General features: G+C 50.1%; 2 protein-coding genes across 2 annotated transcripts; one reads left to right on the forward strand and one right to left on the reverse strand.

The window, feature by feature from the left end:
- Positions 1-382: 382 nt before the first annotated feature.
- lsm5 (LSM5 homolog, U6 small nuclear RNA and mRNA degradation associated) lies at positions 383-2,312 on the reverse strand. Its single transcript, XM_049010851.1, has 5 exons — positions 2,176-2,312; positions 1,560-1,655; positions 1,369-1,396; positions 895-967; positions 383-625 (listed from the first exon to the last, which is right to left on the reverse strand). The coding sequence occupies exons 1-5, from the start codon at positions 2,219-2,221 to the stop codon at positions 593-595; spliced, it is 276 nt and encodes a 91-aa protein (XP_048866808.1). The 5' UTR covers positions 2,222-2,312; the 3' UTR covers positions 383-592.
- An 82-nt stretch (positions 2,313-2,394) lies between these two features.
- Positions 2,395-18,482, forward strand: LOC125740086 (late secretory pathway protein AVL9 homolog). The gene is made up of 17 exons (XM_049010807.1): positions 2,395-2,548; positions 2,661-2,980; positions 5,334-5,454; positions 7,736-7,821; positions 8,376-8,447; positions 9,106-9,195; positions 9,327-9,393; positions 9,717-9,757; positions 9,868-9,906; positions 9,999-10,068; positions 10,590-11,059; positions 11,570-11,704; positions 12,207-12,426; positions 12,518-12,635; positions 13,401-13,454; positions 16,815-16,903; positions 16,990-18,482. The coding sequence occupies exons 2-17, from the start codon at positions 2,897-2,899 to the stop codon at positions 17,103-17,105; spliced, it is 1,872 nt and encodes a 623-aa protein (XP_048866764.1). The 5' UTR covers positions 2,395-2,548; positions 2,661-2,896; the 3' UTR covers positions 17,106-18,482.
- The last annotated feature ends 989 nt before the right edge of the window (positions 18,483-19,471 follow it).

Raw genomic sequence — 19,471 nt, forward strand, 5'->3', positions numbered from 1 at the left:
AATGTTTAATCGACTAGCCACTTTACCTATCTGGACTATCATTTACTACCCAGGTAGTGTTTTCCTTATATGCTTTCTTCTATGTATTTTATACACAAAGCCACACCAAAGTCAATTCCCTGACAAACTAGCGATTACATTTTCATCTATTCAGAAATCATGGCACACAATTAAAGCTGTGATGCATCTTCAGAGGGCTGAAAACAAGATGATACACTAGCAGGGTTTAAAACTGACATAAAATAACACAAACCTAAAATGGCCAGAGTGAAAGGGGCTAGAATATCGACCTTCTGATTTTCATAACTTGTGCTAACTTGCTTTTCTAAAACTGATGCAGTTGAGAGGATAGATGTAAAACACAAAAAAACATACCAAAGGGTGCATTTTTAATGCATTTTATTTATAACAAAGAAATGTACATTTACACTGCACATTTGTCTTCATCTCAATCTATACAACACAAATCAACAGCTCTCTCATTACAAAACAATTCCTTGTCAATCCAAAGAAAACTAAAACCAAAATGAATGAAATGGGACCAAAACGTCCTCAAAACACAGTAAAAAGGGCCAACAGAACATCAGTCTTGTCAAACTTCAGGTCCTTCACCTCCAGGAATCAACTGAAGGAAAACAGGGGGAAATGGTATGCACCATTATTAAAGTGTACAATACATTACAGACATTAAGAGCCAGGATTACCAAAACATCCAAGAGGGAATCTTGTTTCATCAAAAAGAAACAACACTACTAATCTTGTGTTACTACCAAACAGTGGCAAAACCACTACGATCGTATGTCTAGCCTTGCATAGATGTCGTTCTTCACGAGTGAAGGGTTACACTGCAGATGTGAGATTTCAACAGTAGGAGGAACACCCACATCTACCTACCATGGTGATGTTATTTCCGTTGAGCAAGATCTGGTCGAGTTTGGTAATCCGCCTTCCTTCAGGTGTAATCTCACTGGATAAGAAAGAGCAGTCGGGCATCTCTTACAAAAACCAGTCTCATGATCCATCAGAAGCAGGACTTTTACACAGCACACAGGGACTCACAAAACATGGAGAAAACCACTTAACCTGATAGCAACACACACATTCCACCAACAAGCAGTGTCAGATTAATAACATTTATAGTAAAACATCATCATGTGTGAAGGTTTAAAGCAAAACTATGTACTAGGGGGAAAATTACATATTGATGAGTTTAATAAGTGACTAAAATTTCCACAACCGCCAATTAAGTATATCTACATACTTTTGACTGGAGTTCAAATAATCTGGCAAGTTGCCTTCTACCTTGTATTATACTCAAACTGTTTTCAGCATTTTAAAAAAAGAAGAAATAAAAGTAACCACACTCACAATTCTGTCACATCCTCAAGCACCATGTCTTAAATCTGAGGTGAAGGAAGTTTCTTAATGGATCACAGCTGCCAGACTCCCATGGCAATTTCAGAGTTTTGTCAGTAACAGATAGTAGTCATTTGAAACTAATACCAAACTTCCCAAATTATTTTTCTGAATTAACTTTTTTTTAATTCTTCAAAGGATACTGACAAAGTCGTCGAAGCCCAGCAGTGTGCCGACAATCTCCTTGTCGTTCTTCATGACGATGTGGATGCGGGAGCCGATGCACTTGTCCACCAGCTCTGTGGGGGGATTATAATTAGATAAATGGCGATAGTAAACAGCGTACAGCATTCAGCAGCAGTACATGGGAGTGACCTGATCGATGAGTTCGGTAAGCAGATTTTTTTTTAAATCACAAGTGGAGAGCATCCTTCCAAATAACTGATTGCAATACGACCCATCAAGTTAATTGACTTAGAAAACATAGGTATACAATTGAAAGAGATACAAATGAATGTACAGCACTTTGGCAAACCAAGTGAGCAGCGAACGCCCAAAGATTTCATTGCCGTGGAATGAAATGTATGGGTTTCCACGACATAATATCTGTAATAAACGGCCTGGATGGTACCCGAGATGTACGGACCCTCTTTTAGCAAAGGGCTGCAGCGCCTAACTGAGGTGCCTTTCTCTCTCAGAAATAATTCTTAATCGGGGATAACTACTGATTAAGTATCTTTAGACAGGTGACTTAATGTACTCGTAAACCCGTTTTGAAACACCGCCACAATTATCCTGAAACGCAGAAGTCAAACACACCAAGAGGGAGCAGCTGCGAAGGATTCGTCGCTTGAGTCGCCGCCATGTTGGAAGAGGAACAGAGACGCTCAATCGATCGAAGAAAAGCGCGCGTCGGGTCAGACAGTAATAATAGATTATTGCGGGGGCTGCTGTGGTCATGTTGTAAGGATAGCAAGGCGCTCTATAGATCGTAGAAAAGCACCATTCGGGTTAGACAGCAATAATCGATCATTGCGGAATTCTCCTTCATTGAGTTGTATTGTGTGTGTCTATCACTGCACAAAGCTGAACTTTACATTATTTATTGCTATTATACGGCACAACGGTGACCTGCAACGACTATTCCACTTTTGAGCCAAATGAACAGACAGAAATGAACAGAATGAACTATGTAAGGTTACTGTTTTATTTTAAGTGGGAAATGCGCAGGTTCTTGTAAATCGAAAGGAAACCCGACGTGCTGTTTAGATAGCAGTCATTTACACATGTTGTTTTCACTATAGGCTTCACAAGTGGCCGGACGGTGGTGCTGCTCCTGGAGACTTCGCTGCCGCTGACGTCAGGGGGTTTCAGTCAGTCAGTCCGGCGGAGCGGAAGCGGAGTCCCGCTGCTTGGGGCTGCTGTCACGGGCAGCCAAGGGATAGTGCCGCTCTGCGTGTGAACTGATCCCGCAGACTAGAAAGCAGCAATAAAACGCACACGCAAATATTTACAAAACATCGCTACATAAGCAGGGGTCATGGAGGCGCAGAGCAAAGAGGAAACCAAGGGACCCGTACTTCATATTGTGGTGGTTGGATTTCATCACAAGAAGGGCTGTCAGGTGAGATCGTGGGGGTAGGACCTGGGTTTCGGTTGCCGGGGACTTCGAGATGAGGGATGTTCTGAGCTTGATCAAAGACCATCCGATTATCAGCAGCCCTGTATTTTATTTAACGTGACAATTATGCGGGAAAATATTAGGCTGTAAAACAGGCGGATGAGAGGTGAGGATGGCAGACGCTAGGCGCGCAGGACGACACTGTGCATGGGCTGAAAGCAACGTTAAATCGGATAAACGACTCTACAGGAACCTGGCCCATTGTAGCTACCGAAGACAGAAAAATATGCGCGATAAACCGCTGTGAACTGTGCAGGAAACTCTTTTACCATAGGAGCATCTGCAGAAAATCAGAATTAATAAGGAAACGGAGACGCAAAATAAACGTGGTTTTCGTTTGTAATAGAAATGATTACGTAACTTTTTTTGTTTGCATTGTAACTTGAAAGGCGGTCTGAAATGTTTCCAAATACCTTCCAGCCATATGAGTACTTAGGGGTAAACAGGAGCAGGTCGGCGTAAAGGTGACAGAGACAGAAGCAAACCCTGTCAGGCAAGAGGAACCGGGGAGATGTGAAAACGACTCAAACGAGAAAGATGGGAGGATTTCACTTGCACCTCATAAAGAATGGATGGCGTGTCAGAGAGATGGAGATAGACTTGACAGGAGCTTGAATTTCAAGATGTGGGCAATGAGCGAAAGGAGTCTGGGGGAGTTTATGGTTAGCTTAGGGTTTTGTAACTTTTAGGCTTGGGGCTGGCTACCGTGTTGTCTGCTTTTCGGGACATTCTGCACAGGGAAAAACCGCAAAAATCTAGTAATATATCCGGGTAAAATGCTGACTGAATGTGAGCCTCTGGCCCGTTGAATACAACCAAGAATTGACTGAAGAGCAGAACACTTAAACACTTAAATACCCCCCTTCCCCCGTGTGTCTGCGGAACGATGATCTTAGATCTGGTTTCAAGCCGAGTGGGAATGGAGCATTTACCTTTTCACCTTTAACGCACCTGACAAATATTACGGTCATCATGCAAGGCAGATGCCGCGATAATAGGCAGCCTTTCAGCCCCAGATCTGTTTCGCATCAGCGCCACTCGCCATCTGTCAGTCATTCAAATGAGATGGGATCTTCAGTTCCCAGGAGAGATTCCAGCAGTCTCAGGTGGACTCCCACCAGCTGGGGGCAAGTTGGGCTGGTGAAGCTGCTTCAGTGTGAAACAGTCCAAGTCCCCACTGGGACAGAGACACATGGGGGTTGTTTTGTTCCAGGTAACATGGAGAAGAGCGCGTGCTGAGTGTCACCTGATAGGGACTGCTGGCCTCCCTCCTGCTCCTGATAAGGTTCCTCTGCCTACCTTCCACCTGTCGGCTCTACTGTGGCTTGTATGGGGAGGGGGAGATCACCCCCCCCCCCCCCAACTTTAGTTTATGTGACAGAGAACTTGACGTGGCCTCATCTGTATGGGGAGTGCGTTGTGTCCACTCTGCACACTGTGGGGGGGGGGAATCACCTGCTTAAGGTCACTTTCACAGTCACTGGCAGTGTCACTGCATTCACTGTATTGAATCGTTTGAACCTGTGAAGTGGAGCCTGTTCGTTAACTGGTGAACGGCGAGACCCACCTTTCCCACAATGCCCTCGTTAACATCACCAGACTGCAAAATGCGGAAATGCGTTCTGGCGTGAATATTTCTGCCGATGTTCACGCTCATGGACCCTGAAGGAGCTCTTTAATAATTCCTGCCGGTGCTCTCGGTCCGGTTTGACCTTTATTATTTATACATGCGGAGCTGGAATTACTGAGGAGGGAGTTTGTGAAAAGTCACGCCATTGAGGCACCCATGAGTGCTGGACTGGTTTACTGGAGGTGCAACTTTCCCCAAAGTCCGTTCGGTAGAGGAAGAAATGTGGATGAGGTTGAGAGAAAGTGGCAGCTCTCACTCATCTGGCATGACGTTCACACGATCTTACGGCAAATTTAAATTATTCCATTATAAACCTAAAATTCGCTACATCAAAAGTGTTGGGCTAGTTTGGAAACCCTGCAGATTATTTACAAGGTAGTAAAACGTTTTCATACATATAAATGTATGTGCAGACTCACTGCAGCCTGCTGACCAAAGCTGGCAGCCCTGGTCCTGGATGAGCTTAACGCTGCCTCTTCACAGTGCCTGTATGATGTTTTCAGCAAGTGTTGTGAAAGCAAACCTTCCTGTTACTTTCATATCCTGCTGGGTCAGGTGCTCCACTGTGTGACTTGACCACATGGCACTGACTTTGGACTCTCTTACTTCTCTCTCTCTTCCCCTCTCTCCCTCCCGCTCTCATTCTGGTGCCTCCCCCTCCCCCAGGTGGAGTTCTCCTACCCCCCTCTCCTCCCCGAGGAGGGCCATGACAGCAGCTTACTCCCTCAGGAGTGGAAGTACCTGCCCTTCTTGGCGTTACCCGATGGAGCCCACAACTACCAGGAAGGTGGGCTGACCTCCAGGCTCCTGCCTTTTTATTTGGTGTCTCGAACCCGAGTCTGGCCTTCAAGGGTCTTTATCACAGGCACAGTGTCAGTGGGCAGAGCGGGGGACCGGGTCTGCGGGGGGTCAGGGGGCAGAGCGGGGACCGCGTCTGCGGGGGTCAGGGGGCAGAGCGGGGACCGCGTCTGCGGGGGTCAGGGGGCAGAGCGGGGACCGGGTCTGCGGGAGTCAGCGGGCAGAGCGGGGAACGGGTCTGCGGGGGTCAGCGGGCAGAGCGGGGACCGGGTCTGCGGGAGTCAGCGGGCAGAGCGGGGAACGGGTCTGCGGGGGTCAGCGGGCAGAGCGGGGACCGGGTCTGCGGGGGTCAGCGGGCAAAGCGGGGGACCGGGTCTGCGGGGGTCAGCGGGCAGAGCGGGGACCGGGTCTGCGGGGGTCAGCGGGGCAGAGCGGGGACCGGGTCTGCGGGGGTCAGCGGGCAAAGCGGGGACCGGGTCTGCGGGGGGTCAGCGGGCAGAGCGGGGACCGGGTCTGCGGGGGTCAGCGGGCAGAGCGGGGACCGGGTCTGCGGGGGTCAGCGGGCAGAGCGGGGACTGCATCTGTGGGGGTCAGCGGGCAAAGCGGGGGACCGGGTCTGCGGGGGTCAGCGGGCAGAGCGGGGAACGGGTCTGCGGGGGGTCAGCGGGCAGAGCGGGGACCGGGTCTGCGGGGGTCAGCGGGCAGAGCGGGGACCGGGTCTGCGGGGGTCAGGGGGCAGAGCGGGGACCGGGTCTGCGGGGGTCAGGGGGCAGAGCGGGGACCGGGTCTGCGGGGGTCAGGGGGCAGAGCGGGGACCGGGTCTGCGGGGGTCAGCGGGCAGAGCGGGGGACCGGGTCTGCGGGGGTCAGGGGGCAGAGCGGGGACCGGGTCTGCGGGGGTCAGGGGGCAGAGCGGGGACCGGGTCTGCGGGGGTCAGGGGGCAGAGCGGGGACCGGGTCTGCGGGGGTCATGGTGGTAAGACGCACATACACAGCACCAATCAAAAGTTTGGACACGTCTACTCATGGAAAGATTTATGTGTACTGTATGTATCTACATTTTTAAAGAATTATAATGACATCAACACTATAGAATAACATTTACGGAATTATGCACTGACCAGAAAAGTATTCAAGGGGGGAAAGCTTTGTGGGACGATTCAAATCCCACGGTCGGCAGAATGATCCCACCGTCGGGCCTTTGAGCATGACCCTTAACCACAGTTTTCCCAGGAGGTCCCACATATATGCTGAGCTCTCATTGGCCACTTCTCCTTCACTCTCTGGTGAAACTCCTCCCAAACCATCTCTACTGTGCTTTTGTGATGCAACACTATCACTCCGCTTTGTAGGCGGCTCTGCAAGTCCACACTTTTGACCGCGTGCGTGTGAGTGTATGTATCCAGTTTTATTCCTATCACCGTATGAACATTTATTGACTGAACCTAGATCTTCCCATAAGCCATAGACACTGATTCAGCATTACCCTTTCAATCACCCCCCCCCACCCTACTCTTTTGTAATTCTGTTATAGTCCCCCTGTCCCTTGTTCCAAGCATCCCTGTCATATAATATCACCATGCAGTGTGTGTGTATGTCTTTAAAAGTACGGAATGCTTCACACATATCTGATCTGTATGGTTAAACCTGCTTTTGCTGCCAATCCTCAGCTTATAAATTGTAAACTCTGTCCCTTTAAGTACGACACATATCTGTGTGTCCCCAGAACTGTGGGATTCCCGCCTATTCAGTTATGAGTGTGTCTTGCTCTCGATCCTGCTGCTGCGTTTAAGGAGTAGCCATTACACATATTTCTGGTATTAAAATGAAGCAGTTTAGAGATTCTCTCCCACGGGATCCATGACATTAATCCCTGTACTCAGCAGTCTGTTTCTTCATATTGCTGTAGATGGTTTCTCTAAAGGGTCACGCTGCCAACCACTTCATACAGCCACCAGGAGGCATGCTGATTAAGGGGCTAAATACGGATAGAGAAAGTGAAAACCAGAATCTACTGTTGAACCCTTGAATAATACACCAGGATGGGGTTGGTTGTGGATTAGATTGTACACTCTGTCTGCTTTAGATGAAACCATCACCTAAACAGAACCTACTCTTGAACTCTTGAGTAACATTAAGCACAAATGGGATCGGCTGTTGAACCCTTGGGTATCATACTAAAGCAGAATGGGGTTGGCTGTGTGTTACCTTGTCAGCTGTGTCTGGCTGCCATGCCAGCATTCTTTTGAACTTGTGTTCTTCTCTCCTCAGACACCATCTACTTCCACCTGCCCCCCCTGAACGGAGACATGAAGTGTGTGTACGCTGTGTCCTGCTACCGGCAGATAGAGGCCAAGGTAAGACTGGCACGCTGCCAGGCATTTGCGCTCAGGCCTTGCTGTGTCAGAACATTTCCTCTCCGTGCCGCCTTTAAACGCGTGGAACATGCTTTGTTTCGCTTTGCCTTGTTTCTCTTTTCCCCAGAGTGATGGGGGATGCTGGCATGAGGGTTAAGGTGTATCTGGTGTGGGGTGCAACTTCCCTCTGCCGATACTTGTAAAGTATTCGGCCGTAAATCTTGAGCCTGAGTTCTGAATCTGTAGCCATGGTTACCAACGATGTGCCCGGTCGACGGGGCAGAACGCCCTTTTACGGTACCAGAAAGGAAAGCTGTAGCTGGCTTTCTGCCAAGTCGCTGTGAACGACGCGAGGCGTGACGGAAGGGGCAGTAAATCTCCATGCCGTCCGTGCTGTGGGCAGAACTTCTCGCTTCCACATCCTTCCCTAAACTGCGTGTTTTAGTCACGCTCTTGCCGTAAGCGGTGGGTGTGGGTTTGCGACCCCAGGTGCCCCCTGCCTGCAAGCCACATGGTTACGATTGTCACCTCCCTGCCCCCCTCCATCCCCCCAGGCCCTGAAGGTCCGCCAGGCTGACGTCACCAGGGAAACGGTGCAGAAGAGCGTGTGTGTCCTGAGCAGGGTGGTGAGTCATGGCCGCCTGACTGCTCTTCATATCTCTGCTTTAAAAGAAAACCTCCCCCATCACTCCTCAGTAGGGCTATTACAATGGGGGGGGGGGGGGGTGTTACAATTCTGATTTTTTTTTTTTCAATTTTTAAATTGATATTATTTTCCATTTGAAATAGTTTGTTAGTTTTCAGTGTAGTTTTCTTATAGTGTAAGTTTCTTATTTTAAAGATATAGTTTGTTTTAGTAACTTAATTTGATGGGGGAGACTGAAAGTTGTAGAACTGTTTAATGTCCGATCTTTAGAGAATCCTACGTGAATATTCACTGCGCATTATGTGCTGAACTCCTCACCATGGGCAGAACATTCTGCAGATGGTATTAATGGTCATTAAAAATAAACAGATAATTACTTTAAGTAGTATTGAAAATGGGAAATTTGACTCCTTAAAAATATTTCAGACGCAGTATTAATAGTTCTATCTCAGTAATAGTTTGTCATTGTATTTTAGTGCCTTATTTCCGTTTACGGTGACGCTTTCCTTCAGTTTTCGTTCTCGTCGGGGTAATAACCCTGCTCAGTAATCGGCGTGGGGCTTCACCCCAGGAGGGGAACTCCGTGGCATTGTGAAGTGACCTCAGGCTTTTAAACCCCCCCCCCCCCCCTCCTCAAGCCCCTGTACGGCCTGCTCCAAGCCAAGCTGCAGCTCATAACACATGCCTACTTCGAGGAGAAGGATTTCTCGCAGATATCCATCCTGAAGGTAAGTGCTGGAGCGCTGTGATGTGCGACTGCTGTGTTGACACGAGGCCATCTGCTCCTGATGAAGAACGAAGGACTGGTAGGAATCTTCCTAATATATTTCCTCTCTTTCTCCTTCCCCTCACTCCCCAGGAGCTGTATGAGCACATGAACGGTTCTCTGCCTGGCACCGTCCCAGAGGGCTCTCAGGTCTACCTGGGTAAGATGTCCACACAGCGCCCTCTGCTGGGCGCCACCAGCAGCTGCTCTTCAGTCTGTGAGACACATACTCTGTCCTCATATTCCTGTAGAGTGGGCTTGGACCCCAGGAAATTCCCCACTATTCAAAGTTCATCTCTAATGCTATTCTTCAAATCCTGAGTGACATGCCATCACTGACCATGGTACAGCTCATAAGCATAGTACTCATAAAACAGCTTATAAACCCTTTTAGTTCTGCTGAAGAAAAAAAAAATCACTCGTAATTCTGCTTTTAAGTACTCACAATACTACTGACATTTCGATACTTTGTTTACTTTCTAGGCATGTCTTCGAGGGATTTGATACTCCGCTTTCGGCACAAGGTAACCTCGGAATAAACGAAACGGCCTATCTTATTGACGGGGCTGATAGAAGGACGGCCATCTTTGTACGTGTCCTGACGCGGTGAGCTCTTCATCCTCTCTCTGCGCAGGTCCTCATCCTCTTCAAGCTGATCCTGCTGGAGAGGAAGGTAAGAGTGGGAGCGTGACTGCGTGTCCGTCAGATGTCACATGCGGTTACGGCATCACTGGAATAACGAGCCCCCTTCATGGTCTCCTCCAGGTACTCTTCTACGTGTCACCAGTCAGCAGACTTGTGGAGGCACTAATGACCATCCTGTCACTGTTTCCTGGTAAATAGTCTGCTTCTCACAAAGACTGACATCTTCTCCTGTAGTTGAATTTTTAATTGCTCATTTTCCTTATTTGTTATCCAGAAAAGACGACATTTAATGGAAGGGCAGAAGAATAGGTTGCGTGATTCTAGCTTGATTTTTCTAATGTGAGGATCTTGCTCCTCCCTGTAAGAACATCCACCTTGAGGCTGATGTTCAGTCTGCGGTCAGTCCTCTGTCATGATCCGCCTTTATAAAAGGGGGCACCGTGTAGCTCGGCGGGTTAGGATGCTGTGTCTGTGATCGGAAGGTTGCCAGTTCACATCCCAGGGTCAGCAGAGTGATGTCACCATCGAGCCCCTTAGCAAGGCCCTTAACGACCGTCTGACCCTGCTTTCGTAAAAAAATGTGCATCACTGTCGATAAAACACACTGCTAAAAAAAGTGAAATGAAAAAGGTAAATAATTCGAGGTACTTTTGATCGATCAGTGGCTGGTCTTAGGGGCGACGGGATTCATTGCGGCTTCCTCGCCCGCAGGGATGATCGAGCATGGCCTGGCAGACTCCTCCCACTATCGGCCGAGGGGGAGCGTGTCCGAGGACCCCGCTCCCGACACGGCTGCCCCCGCCCCCGAGGAGTTCATCTCTGTGTCCGTCACGGACGTTGACGGCACCTCGCAGGAGCCGATGGAGGATTCCGAAGAAATGGCTGTCCCCGTGCCTGACGCTGCCCCGGAGCAGACAGAGAAGCAGCACTTGAGGCTGCCATCTCGGTCGTCCCCCGTGTCATCAGAGAGCGACTGGGAGACGCTGGACCCCGGGGTGCTGGAGGACCGAAGCCCTGTGGAGGCAGCAGTGGGGGAAAAGACGGAGTCGACAAACGGCGAGTCGGGCTCGGCCATCACAGTGCAGCCGCAGCCGACCAGCGGACAGGCCGTCCCGGAACAGGGCATTGTGTCGGGCCTCCAGGAAGACCAGTACGGCCAGCCTCTTGCCATCTTCACCAAGGTACCTCCCGCCTTCACCTCTGTCCTCATCAGTACCATGCAGAGGCTTTTCAAGGGACAGGTCAACCAGTAAAATTTGCCGGCGGATAGGTACCTCTGGGTAAAATTTGAAAAGGAGCACTCATGACTGGGAGCCTCCCCCACCCCCACACACACACACACACACACACGTCCCTGTCTTCACCCATTTCCTCCAGCTTTGAATTAAAACACATTTAGCCTCGGAAAAGCAGCTGACTTGCTGTGTCATCGCCATGCCAAATGCGGTTGACTTTTGAACGCTCTAAGTGTTCCAGTGAGGCCGGGAAATGAAATGAAGAGATGCTGTTATGAAATCATCACATGCTCTTTATTCTGGGTGTGACCTGTTTGCGCCATAAAGTGCTGGATTTGCTGTATAAACATGGGCTAAACCGGTTAGTTAAATAACCCTGTCCCGTAAATCTGAAATAAATTATAGCTGTATGTAATGCCCCTAACGCTTCATCTGAGTGACTCTGTGTGTCATCAGGGTTACCTGTGCCTGCCTTACATGGCTCTGCAACAGCACCACCTGCTGTCGGACATGACGGTGCGTGGCTTCGTCGCCGGGGCGACCAACGTGCTGTTCCGCCAGCAGAGGCATCTGAGCGATGCCGTGGTTGAAGTGAGTCCTCGCTGATTCATCTGCACATGCCCAAATATGTTTGTGTCAACAAGATACAAACTAAATGGCTTTATATTCACAATTGCCACAATTAGCTATTGACATTAGGTATAGGAACCAGGGTGGACGTGCTCAATTTGACTTTGTTCATCTACACTGGTGTAGGAGAGAGTTTGAAATTTGGGGGGGGGGGGGGGGGGGGCACACAACAATGTAAAAGGTCTATTTTTTTGGGGGGATGAATGAATTTAAATGAAATATTTGGGGGGTTCCAATGCCCCTGTTTGCCCCCCCTCCAAATACATGTACCTTTGTATTTACATTATTAAGTTATGCCCCCCCTCAGTATCAAACTCATTCCTATGCCCTTGATAGTACCATCAGACAGGCCCCCACAGCAGATCAAGACGAAGCCTGACCTCCGTAACCGATGCTTGGCTTCACCCTTTTGGGGGGGGGTGGTAACGGAGTCTCTCATGGTGGGGGGGGATTCCTCCGGCAGGTGGAGGAGGCCCGCATCCTCATCCAGGACCCCGAGCTACGGCGGCTGGTGAACCTTTCGACGGCAGACCTGCGCTTTGCCGACTACCTGGTGAAGCACGTGACGGAGAACCGGCAGGACGTCTTCCTGGACGGCACCGGCTGGGAGGGCGGCGACGAGTGGATCCGCGCCCAGTTCGGGCTCTACATCCACTCGCTGCTCGCCACCTCGCTGCAGCAAGGTGTGGGGGTGGGGCTGCCGCCGGCTCCGCCCTCAGAGACGCGGCCGAGTCTCATGCCGAAGGTCTTACTATGGTGTCCCCACCTCCACAGATAACGAGAAGCTACTGGCCGACTACGGTGCTCCCTTCGTCTCCGCCTGGAAAGTCACCCATAACTACAGGGTCTGGCACAGTAATCCACACGAGGCCATGTCAGAGGTCGCCGCCGGGTAAGTGCAGCCCCCTGGTGCTGCTGCTGTACAGTAGAACTGTGCCCATGACTGTGAGCGTCTGATACGCACCAAACACAATGGCGGTGCCCACTGTCATCCCCAGACAGGCACTACTCTAGATATTAAATAAGTGTGTATTGGGGCCCCCTGAAGGCGGCATGGTGGTGCAGTGGTTAGCACTGTTGTCTCACACCTCTGGGACCTGGGTTCGAGTCTCCGCCTGGGTCACATGTGTACGGAGTTTGCATGTTCTCCCCATGTCGTCGTGGGGTTTCCTCCGGGTACTCCGGTTTCCCCCCCACAGTCCAAAGACATACTGAGGCTAATTGGAGTCACTAAATTGCCCATAGGAGTGCATGTGTGAGTGAATGGTGTGTGAGTTTGCCCTGCGATGGGCTGGCCCCCCATCCTGAGTTGTTCCCTGCCTCATGTCCATTGCTTCCGGGATAGGCTCCGGACCCCCTGCGACCAGTAGGATAAGCGGTTTGGAAAATGGATGGATGGGGCCCCCTGTTGGCCACAGACAGGCACTACACTAAATATTAATTAAGTCTTTATTGGGCCCCCTTGTTGGCCACAGACAGTCACTATATTGGGGGGGGGGGGGGTAAACCCCAGAAACAACAAATCTGCCCCTGGCTATACTTCAAATGCCCCCCCCCCATTTTACCCCCAGTGAAGGAGTTGCACGTCTGCTTCTCATGAAATGTCTAATCTCGGGTACTGCTGCCGATGAGTAACGCAGACTTCCTGTTTTCCCAGCCACCCTTTCCAGGGACATTACAGTGTCACCGATGTAAAACTGCGCTTCTCACAGTGAGTAATCTGTGGGTGGGGGGGTGGGATGTTTTCGGGTTTCCTGCATTGAAGGATGTGTGAGTGCTGCCATTCCGGTGACAAAGCAGAAGTGAGATTGACCCTTTTTTTCACGGATGAAGGGTCATCTTTGCGCTCTCTTGCCTGAGTGTGACAATGCAGGACCTGTGTTACAAACATTCCAAATCAGCCGCTGTATCTTTTGTGCTCAGGGTATGAATAAATCTAAGGCATTGTGTCGGTACTTGTGTCTGTTGTGGCTGTACTTAGAACTGTTTATGAGCGAAGTGATATTCTGTGACATTCTCACTCATCCTCAGCTAAATACCACTTTTGCCAGAGTTACATTATCAGTCAAAAGTCTAGATACAACTGTTTTTAATGCATTTGTTTTTATGTTAGCTATGCTATTTAATGTATAGTACAAGGCCTTGAGGTTATGAAGTACGTATTACATATCAAACAGTGCAATTTTAGACTCTTCGAAAGTGACTCCTCTTGCATTGATAACAGCATTGCAGACTCTCGGCATTCCTTCAACCAGCTTCCACTACGATGCTTCTGCGATAATCCTGAAGTTTCCACAAGTTGACTATTGTACTCTTTCATCCAACTCATCCGAAACCAGCTCTGTAGGGTTTAGGTCAGGGGATTGTGGGGGCCAGGTCATCTGCCACTGCACTCCATCTCTTTCCTAGTTCACAAGATACAGCACTCGCATAACACCCAGGTGTGCTTGGGGTCGTTACCTTGAAAAACAAACGATTTAGTGCACAGACACGCGCGCACACAGACACACACACATACTTACTCACACAGACATAAATATAAACCATCTCTTATTTCACATGTCATCAATTAATTATAGAAGTTTTATTCTTGAAAATGATGCGGGTAACGTTTCAGCCTGGAACGTGTGAAGGAAATGTTATCTGGCAGACCAGCATTGCTCCCCATTAAGAGGGGCCCTCTAGGGTTGCGCTAGTAGTCTCAGGGGGCCAGCCTCTCCCCACCCTGCGCACATCTATTGATATCCCCGCGTTCGCTGTGGATGTGGAGAGGGTTCTCCCAGCGCAGGACTCGTGGCGCCCCGCCCCTGCCGCAGTGTCCAGGCCTTGCTGCTTGATTTGGACTCTGGTGACCTGTCCTGCCGAGCTCCAGGTGGCGCTTCTGAGCTCGGATGGGGCTGCCGGAAGTTGAAAATGAAACTAATCAAAGCTGTTTGTGGACTCGTATCACCGCTTATGAGCAAAGCCTGCTCTGTGTGTGTTTTTGGGATTAGGTGCAATGCACCCTTTGGACACTAGAGGGTACAGTTTCCCTGATTCATATGTTGTTTGTGGTAGGTGCGCTGACGGTTTCCATCTGTTTTGAAACAGTTCTTTTTTAATTGACTTCGTGACCTTTTGTGAGACACGAGGGAGCAGTGAAGCAGGTTCTCAGGCGCGCGCGGGCCATTAGCTGGGCAAGCTGGTCTCTGGCTGCCCCCCATTTTCAGAGGGGGTGCGGGCAGCCTCCTGGAGACAGATGAAGGGAATGCAGCCCTGGTGTGTCAGTGGAAGGTGAACAAAACACAGCAGTGCCAGGAAGGAACTGGGGGGGCCAGGGAGGGGGCGGTAGCAGAGAGGAGGGTGCACTCAGTTGGAGGGCGGGGGGGGGGCGTTCCTGACCCCCAACTGCAGCACTGACCTGGGGGATAGTAGTGGGGGAGGAAATGGGGTACCATATGTGCTACATTTCCTGTGCCCCTCGCAGGGTGTCTGTCTGTGTGTGTGAGTGTGTGTGTGAGGGGGGGGGTGCTTCTCTTCCTAATGTAGTCTGCCTGGATAACCTCACCATCATGGTGAGGAATCGGCCGGATTCACTTCACTGCTGGGAGACGATGAAGCCCCAGTTTTTGTTTAATCCTGAGGCATGTCAGGGCCGAGCTGTGTGTGTATTTCTTGCCTGGGAGACATTTCCCTGCACAGGGAGAATCAAAACAAAGCTGTTGTATTCTGCCCACGTCCCGTGGTGATATTTTTATATATATATTTTTCTGAATGAGTGTTTATTTGGGTCAGGCCACAAGCCCTTTTTCCGGATCAGTATCGCCGGGTAGAGCTGCAGCCGATCTGGGAGCATCCCACCAGGCAGCCCACGGATTGGCTCGTTCGCCTAGAGCTTCCCGTCAGGCTGCCTCAGCCACAGCCAATCCTATCGCCGGCCTTCATGTTTGTTGACAGGGCATTTCCTTGTGAGTTATGTCATAAGTACAACAGCTACTAAAACTAATAAATTCCAGGCTCTTCTGTTTCATATAGGCATATTTATTGTCAGACGTACAGCCGAATTTCCGGCAGTATTTTGGTATCGAGTCTAAATGGTCTGGGCGCTAAGCCGTCCGCTTGCCAGGGTCAGGCTCGGCGGGACCCCAGGCGGGTCTGCAGATGGTTTAGTCCAGATCAGTTCTGCTCCATGTTTTTGTCCCGCCTACACGGATCTCGGAGGAGCAGGCTTCACTTTTGATTTCGGATGAACGAATGAATGAGAGCGCAAGCAGCTCCTGCAGAGGTAAGGGCCCACGACTGGACCTGTCTACATCGTGGTTTAGGGGTGATTGATGAGGGTTGACTCTATATAAGGGGGTAGGAGGGGGGCGGTGCCCATTTTAAAGCAACTGGAACTTGGCACTCCAGGCGCCAAAGCTGTCATCTGGCCACCGTGTGTGTTTGATGTACCATGCTGCAGGCAGCCGGGTGGGTTCTGTTGTGTGCCAGCTCCTTTGGCGTCAAGCCCGGCCCCACCCTGGCGAGAAAAACCCATACAGCTGCCCTGAACTGCCACTACCACGCTTGGCCAGAACTTTCTCCCGGAATGCCCCATACCGGGTGTCTTCCCCAATTTCATTACCGATCATGCGGCACGAGTGGCCGCAAGAGTAGGATCCGATGTGTTTTTTCCTGCCCCAAAAGTACTTCCAAGGCTAACAGTTTCAGTGTCTTCCGAGGACAGGCAAACAGTGTCGTGATGAGGGTGGTATTTGGCTGATGGTCTGGGACTATGGGGGCAATTCGCCCACAAGGTAGGAGGTCTGTGGATTCCACTCTAGGGATTGCGGTGATGTCAGCCCAGACTTGGGGCTTGGCCACGGTACCAAGTGCTGTGGTCGGACGGCTGGGAATCTGTGGGGAGCTTGTTATGGGAATTTTAATGATGTGACACCTGGCTGAAGGCGTGCATCCCAGGAAGGACAATCTGTTGTACCATTGAGTATGCCGAGATACGGCCCACACAAAGCAACAGGCCGGTTGTTTTTTTTTCCGGTAAGACTGTGGAAGGACCCCTGATGCGTCTCTTCCTGTATTCTGATTTTTCCAGCTCCGTGCAGAACAGCGAACGGGGGAAGAAGATCGGTAACGCCGTGATGACTACCAGCCGGAGCGTGGTGCAGACGGGAAAGGCTGTGGGTAAGCGCGGCTGTGAGGTGGTGTATCAGCGCCTGTTGGTGTGACCTGACGTGGTTTGACGGGACCCTCTGTGTGTCTGTCCGCAGGCCAGTCGGTGGGTGGGGCCCTGGTTACCGCCAAGTCTGCCATGTCCTCCTGGTTCTCCACGCTGGCCCAGCCGACCGTGATGCCTAGCCTGGTTCCGCCCGAAACTAAGCTGTGATCCCCACACCTCCACCCTGCTTTTCCTCTCCTCTGTTTCTTTCACATGCAAGACATTCTTGCACCCCCCCCCCCTACCCCACATACACACCCAGAGATGAAGAAGCGGACAGCACAGTATGGGATGAACCTGGTGGCACCAAGAGCGGGCTGTCCCATACTTCCCACCTCCCTTCCTTCTGCATTTTCCCAGATTAACCGCCCCCCCATCTGCATTATCAGTGAGTAGCGGTCGTCATCGCTAACATGCTGGTGCAGTATTCGGAGCGGATTCACGCCACCCTGCAGTATGGAGGGGCCGGGCTGAAGGCCCTGGGCATGCTCAGTTGGCCGCTGGACAGCCCCCTCCTTTTTCTGCGTCAGGATCACTGTAGATGCTACGGTTAGCCCATTTTTTGATGTCTGTCCTCCTTTTAAAAGCCGCCACCTTAAATGTATGCTGATGTTAAGAGTATTTAACACCTTAGCAAAAAATGTTGACTAAAATACATTATCGTGAATTTAAGTTTAATTCTACTGACATTCCATTCAGGGCCATGGTCGTCCTGGAAAGGGCAGGCCTAAGGTGTGGTGGGTGGCGTGCCAAATCCAGGCAAGAGTTAGCTCAGTCATTCAAGTTTAAGCGTTTGGCAGAAGAAAAGCTAGTGTATACAGAAGGTGACAACTGGGACCAGGGTTAGGACACACTATGCACGTTTTATCACACTAAGCCGCGCTTGGTAGCAACGGTTCACTTGATCCAGAACATGCCCCTGATTCCAAACACCTCGAATGCCAGGTCTGCCGCAAGGCAAAAGTGAAGCGCTCAACTTCATTCCTGTTTCTTAATGATCATCAGTGCACTGTTTTAGACAACTGCTGGGGGGGGGGTTAACTCTCTGCGCTGTTTGTCTTTGTTTTTAGTCTTTCTTTAGCATTAAGGCCTAGTTAAATGTTGGTTTGGTAGCTTGAGATTTGGTCCATCTTGTCATTGAAGTCTGGAAAGCAGATGTGCACCTTCTTAAGCTACTGTGATCAGAATACATGTGTATTACGCTATGCCGACCCCCACCGGCAATCCATTCACACGGGGAAAACGTCGTGTGTGTGTGTGTGTGTGTGTGTGATACTTCGTTGGTTATCATCCTTTATTTATATTCTATCACTTGTCCTCTGTTGGTGTTTAGAGTCAGTTTTGATAAACTGCTGTATACGTTGTTGACTACTTCGTCATTTTAAACCTGCTGTACTTTTTAAAGATATTCCAGTATGAAATATTGAATGTATGGAAGTTCAGATGTGAATCGGATGAAATGTAACCTATATTTACTGACCGATGCCTTTTCGAAAGAAGGGTAGGTCATTTTCTTACATTAAAAGAGAATCTATTTGCCGAAAACATCTTTATTCCCCCCCCCTTCTGTGTGTCGCTGTAAATATGACTGCAAAGCGGAGTGTCACCGCTCAAATATAGGTCAGCCGGGCAAAAACAGAAACCCACATGGTGGGGGTGGGGGGCTCTCCACCCAGAAGGATGCCAGCAGGCGAGCAGCGCGGGTTTCAGTGCGCCACATGTCTTTTTAAAAAAACACAGCACATGCTAACACAGTTACTTTAGAGCGTTCAGCCCGCAGTGGGTGTGAGTCGGAGCTGTTCATCCTTACGGAGAGCCCAGTGCCTTCTGCTGGAGTACTGGCTCTATGCTTCAGGACCTTCCCTCTCACTCCCACATACAGGCAGCTTTCGGCTTACGTAAACACCCACTTGGGTGAATCCCATCCATCCATTTTCCAAACCGCTTATCTTACTGGGTCACGGGGGGTCCGGAGCCTACTCACTCACACACGCATTACTACGGGCAATTTAACAAATCCAGTTAGCCTCAGCATGTTTTTGGACTGTGGGGGGAAACCGGAGTACCCGGAGGAAACCCCACGACGACATGGGGAGAACATGCAAACTCCACACACATGTGACCCAGGCGGAGACTCGAACCCGGGTCCCAGAGGTGCGAGGCAACAGTGCTAACCACTGCACCCACCGTGCCGCCCCGGATGAATCGCGACTCATGCAAAATAACATCCTAGGCACAGTTTTCCGAAGTGGTATAGGTTGCCTCGAATAAATCTGATTTACTTAAAATGTGATTTACATAAGGGTTTGCGACGTTACTTGCATCAGTCGAGAGCTGCCTGTACAAAAAAATCCATGTCCCAAGGCTTGCAGGCACCTTAAGAAAACATGCCACCTGTGACACTTAAAAAGACCCAGTACCCAATGAAGGGTAAGTAAAAAACTCAGGACTTTAACCATTTTTACCTTAATCACTGCATTTACTGTAAGAACAAGAGGCACCAGCACGGCCTCATGGGGAAGGAAAATAAAACT

This window comes from Brienomyrus brachyistius, chromosome 4 (assembly GCF_023856365.1).
Source record: "Brienomyrus brachyistius isolate T26 chromosome 4, BBRACH_0.4, whole genome shotgun sequence".
Classification (NCBI taxonomy): Eukaryota; Metazoa; Chordata; class Actinopteri; order Osteoglossiformes; family Mormyridae; genus Brienomyrus; species Brienomyrus brachyistius.

Bases quoted from the DNA above. Each gene is read 5' to 3' on its own strand.
- lsm5 (XM_049010851.1), bottom strand. From the start codon at position 2,221: ATGGCGGCGACTCAAGCGACGAATCCTTCGCAGCTGCTCCCTCTTG. The intron at 1,656-2,175 runs GTGTGTTTGACT...ATCCCCCCACAG, and splicing joins TTCGCAGCTGCTCCCTCTTG to AGCTGGTGGACAAGTGCATC. The intron at 968-1,368 runs GTGAGTGTGGTT...TTTCTTATCCAG, and splicing joins CTTGAGGATGTGACAGAATT to TGAGATTACACCTGAAGGAA.
- LOC125740086 (XM_049010807.1), top strand. From the start codon at position 2,897: ATGGAGGCGCAGAGCAAAGAGGAAACCAAGGGACCCGTACTTCATATT. The intron at 2,981-5,333 runs GTGAGATCGTGG...CCCCTCCCCCAG, and splicing joins ATCACAAGAAGGGCTGTCAG to GTGGAGTTCTCCTACCCCCC. The intron at 16,904-16,989 runs GTAAGCGCGGCT...GTCTGTCCGCAG, and splicing joins GCAGACGGGAAAGGCTGTGG to GCCAGTCGGTGGGTGGGGCC.